This window comes from Asterias rubens, chromosome 5, assembly GCF_902459465.1.
Source record: "Asterias rubens chromosome 5, eAstRub1.3, whole genome shotgun sequence".
Taxonomy (NCBI): domain Eukaryota; kingdom Metazoa; phylum Echinodermata; class Asteroidea; order Forcipulatida; family Asteriidae; genus Asterias; species Asterias rubens.
The window spans coordinates 6,813,486-6,827,051 of NC_047066.1; the positions used below are offsets into that span (position 1 = coordinate 6,813,486).

The window sequence follows — 13,566 nt, forward strand, 5'->3', positions numbered from 1 at the left end:
CAATGGAAGAAGACAAAATGATGTGGAGATTGCACAATTTCCATTTTTATAGTTATTAAAACTATTATTTACCCATTTATTTCCACCCTCGTGACTCTGCTTTGAGTAAATTGCCGTTACATGCGAGCATTGTGGTTATTCACTTCCCATTACTTAGTAATACCTGAGTTTTATTACAATTGTTAAATCATTATTAATAAATAAACACAGTATAACTTGGCACAAAGTTTCTTAAAGTGTTCTGACCGAACGGCAGTTGATCGTAATTGGGATTTTCTCCAGTCGCAAATTCGTCTCAGCTTTGAGAAAATTGCCGTTTAGTTTTATGCGAGTAATATCATTCTAAATTGCGGCATCGGGGATAAAGAGTATTAATTTTGCTTTTTACAATAGCCTACTAATATTATAATAAATTTACATCACTGAGCTCCTAATAATAGTAATAAATTTACATCATTGCTTTTTTCACTTTAATGAGCATTACCCAAGTTCTATTAAAATTTTCAAATCATTATAAAATAAACTTAAAAAAAAAACACCTATAACTTGGCAACAGTTTTATTAAAAGATTTTAAATGTAAAGGCAGTTGGTCGAAGCTAGGCTTTTCTCCAGTCGCTAATTCACTCAGGATCTTGCCGACTACAGGCGCCAACTTGAAGCCATGACCTTTGTAGTGATAAGAGAACATGTATTAAAACTTTGAATGGCCATTGTGACTAGAGACGCATTTTGGCAAACTGGAAGTTTTAAGTCACTATTTATTTCTTTTGCATGTGAATAATATTATGATATATATCTCTATAAATGTAAAAGAGTAAAAAACACAACTCTTTACATTTCGAGATGTCCCTCAAATGGCTCTTTAAAAAGAGTGGGGGTTTTCACTCCAGGACAGAGTGAAAATCACCCGAAAAGATGCAAACTTCAATCTAGAGAAGTGGAAGACCACTCGAAAAAAAGTTTTTCCTCATAATGGCTCTTCAAAGAGTGCATTTCCACTGTTTGTATTTATAGAGATACAGATACATTTAGAACTACCAAGGAAACCGATTATCTAAACATAATTATTTGGGCCCAATTGACAAAATGCTATTCACACAGTCACTTACCTGAGAATCCACAGCCAACGATGATGTTTGGATGGTCAGGGTGTCTGTCAAGAATTATCTCTTCATTCGGTGTGCTCTAGAAAATAACATTGTATTATTGTTAAAAGTTTCGTTTGAAACGAGCACAGATTTCATGATTTGTTTGTATGAATTTAAGTTCAAACCGAATACAAAAAGATGATTGACCGATGACTGCAGGGCATTTGTATTAGTCAATGGTTTTGAGATGGTGGGGCGTTCTGGTTATGTTGACCAAAATGACGTTCTGTATTATCTGTGATGTCGACTCGGGCAATCTTTTATGAATTAAGTTGAGACACAAAAATTAACATTAAGTTTAAATGATCAACTATTGTGCTTTCTCTGCTGGTTCAATCATTATTTGATTTGTGTGTGTAGCCCCCCCCCACCCCATAATAGAGAAAAATAAATTACAACAGAAATAAACATTTGACGTTTATACAACTTTTAAGAGAACAAAAGTTCAAGATGGTGTATATTTATTACAGCAGATATTTTAACGATTTTGGACATATTCGGTAATTGTCATAGACCAGTCTTCTCACTTGGAGTGTCTCAAAATATGCACAAAATTAACAAACCTGTGAAAATTTGAACTCAATTGGTCGTCGAAGTTATGAGATAATAATGGAAGAAAAACAATCTTGTCACACGAAGTTGTGTGCTTTCAGATGCTTCAATTCGAGACCTCAAAATCTAATATTTTAGTGAGAAATTACTTATTTTTTGAAAACGAAGTTACTTCAGAGGGAGCCGTTTCTCACAATATTTTATACTATACCAACATCTCTCCATTTGATCGTTAAAAGGTAAGCTGATATGATAACGATTATTTTGACCAATTACCAATAGTATTCAATGCCTTTAAGTCATAATATACTCACAGTGTAAATGCAGTTTTCAATAATAGCCGGTTCCGGTACCAGACCAGGTACATGCTCTATAATGAATTCCTTCAACTTGTCGATGTCTTCAGTGAACTGTTCGTTGTTTCTATCTTCTGGATTAGTTAAGTCTTGTCCCTGATGGTTGCACACCTGCATGTAAATATACAATTACAAAATTGCACAATTTTAAAGAAAGACAGCCGATTTGTTTTCTTCTTCAGAAAAATTACTGTATATTTATTTTTTATTTATTTTAAATCTTTAGACATACACAATAGTTACAAGTTGTACAGGGGCTGTCAAGGTTAAAACAAAAGTATAAAAACTGTCATCAAAAGATGTGTAAAACCAGACCCCTGCCAACGATAAAAATATAATTATACAATATAAAAAGTTGCACTGAAACATTGCACTGAAACATTTAAAAATCACACAAGAAAACATTAAAACACAAGCAAAACCAGACTATCGAAAAAAAAAAAATGCCGAGGACACTAATTTGAGAGCAAACTAGGATTTCCCTAGGATGCGGCCTTAATTCCCGCCCAAAATGTTATTAACAGAAGCAACAAATAATCATACATTTACCACCCGTTAAAACCCACCCGTAGCAACAATCTAAGCGCCGAACGCCCATAAAATTCGCATCAAATTAATTTCAAACAAATGGTCCAGTACAATGCCTTATTATTCGTGTGATATGTTATTGTTTGTAAATGTATTCAGCGCCATTAGCACTTTGATTGATTTGTGCGCTTTATAAGGTTTCATTCTTATAAAGTTTTCATCTTTATTTTATAGAACGATCGAATTGAATGAAATAACAATATTAATTTCAACTTGGTGCTTGTACAGGAACATTCCATGTAGAGGTTTTGCGATCCCCACTTCACGCTTTGCTCGAGTGGCAACCACAGTACGGTCGCCTTTAGTGTATTTGCTTCACCAAAAAAGTGTTTCTTCCAATTTTACCGTGCAAGTCTCGTTAATAGTGTTCGAACATTTTTGGCCAACATTTTTTGAACCACTCTGGTCCAGTGTTTAAGTGCGATAAAGAAAAACAACTCACACACTTTAACGGGTGCCAATGTTCGAATACGCGCGAGACTTTCACAATCTTTACCTGTATTTAAAAAAGGTAGTTGCTTGACGTTTCGACCCAGCCTGGCAGCCCCCTCTCATGTATTTCCACTGCACTGCAAGGCTCGATGAAGGGACTCTTCTAAAAAGGGTATAATTTGGGCATTTTCCATAGGTCCTTTCGGTTGGAAAGCAGTTTGCAACAGCTTTTCCTTTTTCTGTGTTTAACTTGTAATGTTATAAATCTTCTGTTTAGACACACTCGATTCGCTAACAACTAGTCTTGGCCCAAGACTAAAGTGCTCGATATTGGATAGTGTACTACTTTTCAGAACTGAGAAGTCTTCCGAACCCCCGATTATGTAATCCGCGGCAGTATAATAAAGCTAGACAGTACTCCAAGAACAAACTCTATCTGGCAAGTCGATACACACATGGTGTTACCGCAAACCAAATATGCATTGATACCCTACCATGCAATGTCTCAAATCCTATGTACTATAAGTAGCTTGCCAGTATAGTCTAGATTTCAAGCTCGCCAGTAAAGTAAATCATACCGTAGAGGGCGCGCTACAGCGATTTACAACTGCGCGTAGTCTAGTAGACTATCCAATATCGAGCACTATAGTCTAAGGCCAAGACTAGGTAATAACAAGTTCATCACTCATTTTGAACTTAAGGATTTATACAAATTAAACATAAACCAGACCTTGACAAGGCCCGGATACTCGGCACTAGGTAGTCCGTACGCCTCGTATTTCTCAGACAGGAAATAGAAACAGGGGTAGTTGGAGAACATTCCCGGCTGCTTCTCTGGCCAGTAACACACTTTAATCCTCGTTATCTGCATGCAACAAATAGCCATTTATTAGTTCAGGGTTTAAATACAAAATTACGATGAGTGTTATGTAATCAGGTTCACAAAGAGCTAAAGATGTATCTAACTACATACCACACTAAGCAAACCACTATGAGCAATACAAATCATTTATTAGTCCCTGGCCAGGAGGTACCCTTGACCAAAACAGTTTAACTTCTAGTTGCCTTGTCCATTCAAATACCTTGCTGCTCTCAATTTTATAGTGCCTTTTGCATTATGAACTCTTTTAACAAATTTTTAATTTTAATGCCCATAAAGTGCTTTTATAGTTTTAGCTGCTTGTATAGTACTATATTTATATACTGTATGCCATGTTTTTATAATGTCCATCTGTAATGTCCTTTGTCTCTTCCGGAGATTAACTCGATAGTAATTTAGTTTACTTTTTTTAAAATCCTTTAGGGTGCTACTTTTTTTTCTTTTTTTTCCTCCTAAATTGTACGTACATGTTTTTGTTTTCTTTACTGTTCTTATTGTCTGTACTTGAATTTTTCCCTGTGCAATTAATAAATGAAATGAATGAAATACGATACTTTACAATACAATACAATACAATTCGACGCAATAAATATTATTGTAATATATTGTATTGTATAAGCAAAGTGTGACGTCACAAAACAATTCACTGTGGTAATACACTGTCAACACATCTTTTAAAATAGTTTGCCCGAACATAGAGAAAGGACATGGTCCGACCATTAATTTGGTCGGACACAATCGGGCGGGCAATGGGCCGTATTTATGCTTTTGCTTACATCTTTATACATATCTGTATAAAGATGTAGGCAAAAGCCTAAAAAAAAGCAATTGCTATTTTTTTTTATGAATACGGCCCAATCTCATGGTTCACCAATAAATTCGTCTTACATGGTTACACGTAGAACAAACTGTTGCATAAACAAGCTACTATATACTTATCAAACTATGCATAATAAGCGTGGTTTGTACCAGACAGTATGGTGGGACAAACTCAAATCTTTGCGTCACAGATCAAACAACTCATCTTAATACGTATACCTTTAGCGGAGGGTCAAGTCCCAACGGTCTCAGCAACTGAGATGCCCATGAGCCCGGTGTGAGAACAACGCTCTTAGCCGTATACCGCCCTCTGTTGGTTATGATGGTCACATGTTTTCCGGGGATGATTTGCAGCACTTTTTCTTCTTCTCTAACGATACCTCCTTGCTTCACGAACATGGTCTGGTAGTGAGAAAACAAGCGAAGGGAAGTTTTAAAATGTGCATTGTTTTTCGTGTCACAGTGTAGCATAATAGGGACTTTTCGTTTTCGACGACGGATGGTTCTGCGACGGTTGTTCAACTAAACGTTGTCGTTTTCAGCACAACGAAGATTCATCCCAAGTAGTCCTATTATTAAGGCTAGTACATGTACTGTGTTTAGGACGAGTCTTAACTCCTTGTGAAATTCACCCCCAGCAGCCTTTTTTCAAGAAACGCTAGGATTAATTATATCCTAAGTTAGGACGAGTCATAAACTCGTCCTAACTTAGGATGTGTTCAATGCGTTCAATATGGAAACGGAACTTAGATCGAATTCTTATATAGTGCACGTATCTACCAAACAAAGTAATCATGACACTGAGTTAACTTTCAGAAAGATATAGGTTATTGAAGTAATTAATTCTGAGACCCAATTATGTAGCACCTTATAAGGGTGTGCAAGATACTACGACTTATTTAGCAGCCACAGCCAGGAACACCGGGCGAACCCCTTATCTTTTCGATAAGGGCACTGGGTTCGTTACACAACACATGGGACCAACGGCTTTACGTCCAATCCGAAGGACGAAGCCATGGTTAAGTGTCTTGCTTAAGGACACAAGTGTCACTTCTGGGGATTCGAACCCACACTCTGCTGATCAGAAACACCAGAGTTTGAATTCGGTGCTCTTAACCGCTTGGCCACGACACTTAACTCACCGTCCAAAGTTCTAAAATTAATTCTAAGTTAGAAAGGGTTTGGTGAACTCGACGGCTGTGAACTGAAATGAGACACTGGTCGCCATTCAGCCGAGTCCAACATGGCAGATGGATCAATGAATGCTAATGGCACAGTAAACATGAACGACTCGATGTCATGTTTAATAGTTTGATCCATGCTATGCCATGCCTACCTGGAGAGCGTTGAGGCACCGGTCAGCCCTCAGCACACCACCTGACGGGTCCACGAATGCCTTCATTTCAGGCTGGAAGGAGAAGCCAGGCCAGCGTTGGCAGACCTGCTGAACTGTAAGTAGCTCATAGGGTTTGTTCATGTCCTTTAAGGCTCCTCCGCGATTGTTGTAATCCTTGTAGGGAGGTCCATTAACAGACATAAGACCCACATTTCTGTAAAAAATAATAATAATGAATCTAATTAAGGTGATTTAGTAAGGAATCAAACAGAAAACACACTCAGAGAGGCCCAATGATAAATGAAAATACAGTTCTCACCAATAGGTGGCAAATTTCAAATTGTGCATTTATTCTATGTCTCGTCAAACGGATCATCGACAAATAAAGTCATTACATTTCACTTGATGCAAAGCTCCCTTTGTGTAATGTGATTTTAAAAAGATATCCATTCCATTTGATAATCCACTCAAACTGAAAACACAAAATGCAAGATGGGTGCCGAATATGGCGGCCATTTTGAATTTCCACAACGCGTTCAACATAAGCCTCCAAACCTTTGGTTGTCTTGTGTCATTGTGTATTTAGTAGCAGAGTCTTGTTTATTGCGCCAGGACTGTCATCATTGACAGACATGGCGCACTAAAAATTTTCACCTTCGTGGTTCCCACACTCTGCAAAAACTAGGCAAAAATCTAGTTTCACAACAACATGTCTTATAAGTTAAGTTGACTATATAGAGAGAATAAAAGAGGTTGTAAACGACAAAGTCACAATTCTTTTGTTTCCGTTCAATTTAAATGGCAATTGAATTTGTTTACGAGTGTAATAATATTAATTTTGGTTTTTACCTATATACACCGATGTGTGTTAGCACTGTATACTCAGTACTTACGCGAGTTCTGTGAATTTTGGCAGGATTCAAACCCCACGACCTTTGCAACTCTAGAGCAGTGTCATACCAACTAGACCACTTATGTCCGGTGGCTATATGCAGTTCGAATTCTATGTTTTAGCAGCGGGTACTGCAAACGTTTTTTTGTTTTTTGTTTGTTTTTGTTTTTTACAGAACTCGGGTCAGTACCGAGTATACAGTGTGCTACCACACATCGGTGTGTTTGGGTAAAAACCAAAATGAATATTCTTTATCCCCGATGCAAATTTAACATCTACTAAAGTGTAATAATATTTGAAAATCTAAAATTTTGTCTGTGAATTTTCAATGGGAGACTTTGGAACGCTAGGTGGCAGCAGACTAACCAGGTAAATTTCCATTGTTCACATAGTTCTGAGCATGCGCACATTACCAAAAACAATGGATTTGTACCTGCCACCTCGCGTCTAAACCGCCATTCTTGTTACGTCCTAGACTTGACTCAACCAATCCCACCGCCAGAAAACTGCATTCCTGTTCGCACCTCCCGGGACCGTAAATCGCTACATTTTGACGGCGATTGTGCCGTGCATGCTATGTATGATCCGTTTCGCTAATACGTGTCAACTTGCATTAAAACAAAATCCGTTACCTGTAGAGTTTGGTGCCTACTTCTTGTTCGAGTCGTGCCCACGTCTCGAAGCATTCCGGCATCATCATGGCGTAATGCTTCTGGAGGTAAGCATGGCGAGTAATGCGAGACTGCCCATGGGAACTGCCTCGGTCGTGTCCTAACTTGAACTGCAAGGAAATGTCATAGTCAAAAATCCTGATTTTTTAAAGGATTCCTTTTTTTTAATCGATTTAGAAGAACAACATTTTCCATTGAAAAGCACTGGTAATTTTGATGTACAGAAAAAAAAACCCATTCTTTCCGGAAGGGGACCCGACATTGTGCAACCTGGGGGAACAGAATCTCCGGCCACACCCGGCTCTAAAGGAATCTCGGATCAATCATCAATCAATCAATCAATCAATCAATCAATCAATCAGAGGGAATTTATATAGCGCCAAAATCAACCAAAGTTGTTCAAAGGCGCTCAAGACAGTTGGATGAAATAAATTTGGATACACTTGTTGAAATAGAAAACATTTGAGGAGTTTCTTGAAAATGTGAATAGTGTTAGCATCCTTGGTGTGGTTAGGGAGAGTGTTCCATTCTTTTGGTGCAAAACAGGAAAGTGAGCGATCTGATATAAATGTTACGTAATTATGTAATCCCCAAATCGCACATATTCACGTAGATATTAACAATTACAGCCGTTTCACGCACAGTTATGCGTGATTCACAGTTTGTGCCCAAATCACAAAAAAGTTCACGTGGAAATTTACACGTTGGGGCACAACTCATGAACGATTCCGCAAATGACGATGTCACTGATCATCCACCCAAATCAAACAGTGCCCCATAGTGACCACCATTTTTCAAAAAGGCTAAATCAATGTATGACGTAGAACCATATAGATCTGGTCCTTGCTCTACGATGTAACATTATATCAGATTGTGGATGTGTTCTAGCTCTTTAAAATTGAATGGTGACAAATCTGAATTCTGATGTGTAGGGTCTGTATCTCAACTAAGTAAGATAAGTTTACCATCCATTAAGATCGGTGATGTTGACATTGCTCCGTCTGCGGCTTTCCGAAATCTGGAAGGCATTTTTGATCATTCTATGGTAATGTCTTCCCATGGAGGAATAAATGTCTGCCCATAAATATATCTTCTGTTTGTAAATCTGTTCGGTATTACTTACGTAGTATGGGATTCATTCGTAAATATTTAACCCGTTCAGCAACCGAAAAGATTGTTCATGCCTTTATTTCATCAAGGCTAGACTATGGTAATGTACATTTCTTTCAATTGCCTCAAAATCAACTCACACGGTTACATAGACTTCAATGATTGAAGAAGAGCAGGGGACGTAAACAGTGGAAGGGCAATTCACTTGAACATAAGTAGGATTTGAAACTTTGCATGGTGGAAGTAAGATATAGAAAAGTTTGCGGTAACACCATGTAATAACAATCTCTAAATGAGAAGACGATCAGAGCATACTGATCGAAACGTCGAGTTAATCCAACGGTTCTTTTCAGAACCACCCCAACTCATTTAGAGATTGTTATTACATGGTGTTACCGCAAACTTTTCTATATCTCACTTGAACATGTTGAACATACTATACCTCCATGAACATAATTATAAAATGGGTTTTTATACCTCTGAGGATGAAAAGGAGTTCCGACCTAACCGTGAAAAACTTTTACACATCGATCCTGAAATATAAACACCAAGCTGGCAACAACCAATCTCTCTCACAAACTTTGGTTTAACGTCTATGATTATGAGTTGCACAATGTAATTATGGTTTACGATCATAACCCGATACAAATAAACTACAGGCCTAGGTTTAGAAACTACCTGTTCGATTAATAGTGTTTTGACGCCCTTCTTCGTCAGCTGGTAGCAAGTTGCTGAACCTTCAATACCAGCTCCTATCACTACACAATCGTAGTACGGTGTCTGTTCCATGGTCAAGATTTGACCATGAGCATGACTGTCCATGCTGTTGTCCGGCCGTTTCATCATGGAGGTCATGAAATTCCATGCAAGTCTCATCTATCTAACCGAGTGCGTTTGGGCGACCCCAACCACAAACTGTTTCTGACGTCATAACCAAAACGGTAACCGAGCTCACAACTCGGTTATTTTCTATCGTTCAGTCTGAACAGCAGAACCAACGACCAACAACCGAAACAGCTTTTGGTTGGGGTCGCCAAAACTCACTCCATAAGATATATCGCGATTCAGAACTGGTGTGGTGAGCGAAGAGTAAACATCAACGATTATAATCTTTGGTAAACAATACATGTCCCGCTTACAATTATTGTCCGGTTGTCCCAGGAACTCGTGTGCATTCGGGTGGTCCATGTGGTCTATTATGTAATAGGATATAGAGGGACAAGCGTCAGTTAATCCTACCTCCATGAAAACACCATAGTTTTATTACACAGAGGTGCATTCGTTTAGCTTCCCTGGGTCTGCCCCGCTGCGCTCACTCGGGTGAGCCCTTGATAAAGAGCTAATCGAACGATCACACTCGCCCTCTCGTGGTGACGGCGTGCAAGTGACCCACTCCACAAGCAGGGCACTGGGGGCGGACCTGGGTGAGCCCTGTCAAAGCTATTCGAACGTACCGGGGCAGACCGGGGTCGACTCAGGGAAGCTAACCAAACGCACTCAAAGTTACAACTGCATGTTTAGGGCCCACCACCGACAGACGGGCACTTGTATAAAATAAAAAATGAGGCTAGAGGGTCTATAAACCATTAAACCATTCTGTTTAAGGTTCAAGTGGGTTCATTTTATTTTCCACAATATAAACAAATAAAATACATTATCACTCAAGAGCCATCAGTTTAAGGAATACAATAGAGTAAAGATAATATATCAAGATGAAAAATAACCACAGAGAGATCAATTTTTAGTGAAGCAGAACTTGATCCTCCCGGTAGTTTTTCAAAGAGATGCCCCGGCTTTATAATTCTATACTCACCCCCGAGTACAAATAATTATAAACATTCCTTCTTCGAAATGGCTCTGCTTATCGACATCAAACAGCTTTTTGTTCAGGGCCCTACATGGATTTTACGTGGGGGTACTAGGGGACTGAAAATTGCTGAGAAGGGAGCAAGGGACTCCCATCATCCGCGCGCTCGGCTTGGACATTAAGTTTCTAGAAAAGATTCTGGACTCCTGTAGAAACAGAACATGAAAATGATACAGATGAAAATACAAGGATATAGAAGAAAAAAAAAAGAAAAAAAAAAGAAAAGACAAAAAACAGACCAAGAGCGGTGTCCATAGTTACCCTGCTTCGATATTAGGACTTATTAGAATTATAGGTTCATCACTTTTGCACGAATGTTGGAACTCGTGAAAGAACTGTCAAACGGGACCACAACAGCGCCCTCCATCGCGGCTAGATTTCACATAACTGGTTCCCTGTCTTTATCTACTATGGGTGCGTTCGTTTAGCTCCCTTGGGTCGACCCCGGTGTGTGGCGTGTTTTTTTCCAGGACAAACGTGTGCAGATAATTACCCACGTTCGTCCTAGCTGGAAGAAAAACCCGCCACACACCGGGGTTGACCCAGGGAAGCTAAACGAACGCACCCAATAATAAAGATAGATACTTGCTTTTCAGAACCAGTGATTTAACTGGATACAATGGGTGCGTTCGTTTAGCTTCCCTGGGTCGACCCCGGTGTGCGGCGTTTTTTTTTCCAGGACGAACGTGTGTAATTATCTGCATACGTTCGTCCTGGAAAAAACAACACCACAGGCCGGGGTCGACCAAGGGAAGCTAAACGAACGCACCCAATGATGTCATTGGATATAAATGTGCAGTGACGTGAGCTTTCCATATCTGTGTTTTTGGTCTGATTCGATGCGGGTGCAGATGACAAACATCACCTCGGACCAAAACACAGATAATCGGTCGTCTGCATCATGTTGTGTGCACTGTGTATGTAGGTCCCCTTATACATGTAAAGCCTACTTTAATATGTATTTTTGCATGTGATGTGTAGGATGTGAACTTTGCATAGTGGAAATACGATTATGGACAGGTTTGGTAACACCATGTAATGACTATCTCTAATGAGTTGGGGGTGGTTCACAAAAGAACCGTTGGTTTCAACTCGACGTTTCGATCAGTATAATATTATATGCTTTGATCCATAAGGTGATTATGGATGAATTTACATATAACGCGATATAGAGGCCACTCGCTGGCGTTATTCACGAGCCTCGGGTTAGAGTGACGTCCGATGTTCCGGCGAGATTTCACAGAGCTTAAGGGTAAACTTGTTTTTGCTTCGCCGGGTTACTTACCAAATAAATGACAGCTTATAGCCCAATTGTGATGGTCTATGTCGGTGAACTCGGACAAAATTAAAACAAAGAAACAAGTAAATACTATGCAATAAATTGCACCATATAAATTGCACCATAGAGACGCAAAAATGAGCAGATTACAATTTTAATTTTTAGACCATTAATCTTGTTAAAAATAATACGCCGTCATAAATTAATCAACAGATAATAACAACCTAAGACCAAAAAAAACGTGCAACCAACTGCAACTGTGATCACCAAAGTCGTACTAATTTGCGCAGGCGCCCGTGAGGTTCCTTCACGACGGGTGATCTCTCCCCTGGGGACAGCACGCCCTCACCGGGGGCTGATTAACACATAATGAACAGGGTGGGGAATCTGTCAATTCATAAACGTGTAGACGGGGATAAAAAAATGTGACATGACATGACGATGGAAAGATAAACCGTTTGTAATTTTTACCAATCTGCCATTCATGGGCGAGCATTCTCACCTGGGACCCAATTTCACAAAATCTGTTAAGTACAAATAACTTGCTTAGCACAGAAAAGTATTGATTATTATTAACATATCACCCTGCGATATTACATTAACTTTACATTGTTTCGACTCGTTCCCTCACAAAATATTTGCTTAGAAATATAAACCAATTGTGATGGCCTATAGTCGGTGGACTCGGATAATACGCCGTCATAAAAAAATCGGTAGTATAAGTGGTAATTACTCAAAATAATTATTGCCATAAAACCTTTCTTGGTGACGAGTAATGGGGAGAGGTTGATGGCATAAAACATTGTGAGAAACAGCTCCCTCTGAAGTGCCATCGTTTCCGAGAAAGAAGTAATTTTCCACGAACTTGATTTCGAGACCTCATTATTTAGAACTTGAGGTCTCGAAATCAACCACGAATAAACGCACACAACTTCGTGTGACAAGGGTGTTTTTTCTTTCATTATTATCTCGCAAGTTCGATGACCGATTGAGCCAAAATTTTCACAGGTTTGTTATTTTATGCATATGTTGAGATACACCAACTGTGAAGGCTAGTCTTTGACAATTACCAATAGTGTCCACTGTCTTTAATGGGAATGTTTCTAAGGCTTTGCTTAATTAAATTGGGCTCTGTGTGTCTTCATTTCGAATGAGGCAATCTAAGTTATGTGTGGGTGCAAGAGGAAACTTTTTCGAAGTTTGATATGATGATAACAAATCCTGATAGCATTTTAACTGAATCATTTTATGATATCAACAAATCAAATTTCAATTCAATAAATTTTAGGTTTATTGTTCAATTAAAAATTAGACTACAGAAGGTAAAACGACACAACTGTAAAAGCTACAAGAGTGCACAACATTAAAGGAAAACCCCCAAATAAATTATATTTAAATTTTGTCACCAGTATTGCTAAAATCACACCAAGATTATTAAACTGTCTTGAATGAAATTATTGTGTTGTGTCACACCGGTCGAAATTTGATTGGCAAACTACTGTCGTTGTTGCTGTTAGTATGTTTGTAGTTGTTTTGATTTAAGTTGCTAATAAAACATGGGTGTTTAGAATTCTCATTCAAAGCTATATGGATTTATTCCTCCTGTTTAAAATAACATCATGACCATAAAGTGTT

The 13,566-nt window shown here is 38.7% G+C and overlaps 1 protein-coding gene across 3 annotated transcripts; it reads right to left on the reverse strand.

Moving 5' to 3' along the window:
* Nucleotides 1-37: 37 nt before the first annotated feature.
* Nucleotides 38-10,106, reverse strand: LOC117290029 (peroxisomal sarcosine oxidase-like). 3 transcript variants are annotated; one of them, XM_033771256.1, is made up of 8 exons: nucleotides 10,025-10,106; nucleotides 7,637-7,785; nucleotides 6,113-6,326; nucleotides 4,996-5,178; nucleotides 3,808-3,942; nucleotides 2,016-2,168; nucleotides 1,111-1,186; nucleotides 38-667 (listed from the first exon to the last, which is right to left on the reverse strand). In XM_033771256.1, exons 1-8 carry the CDS (start codon nucleotides 10,028-10,030, stop codon nucleotides 540-542), a joined length of 1,044 nt encoding a protein of 347 aa, XP_033627147.1. In that variant the 5' UTR covers nucleotides 10,031-10,106; the 3' UTR covers nucleotides 38-539. The 3 variants fall into 3 exon arrangements, with proteins under 3 accessions (XP_033627147.1, XP_033627146.1, XP_033627145.1); XM_033771255.1 differs by having other exon boundaries at nucleotides 9,925-10,087; XM_033771254.1 differs by lacking the exon at nucleotides 10,025-10,106 and adding an exon at nucleotides 9,464-9,771.
* Nucleotides 10,107-13,566: the final 3,460 nt, after the last annotated feature.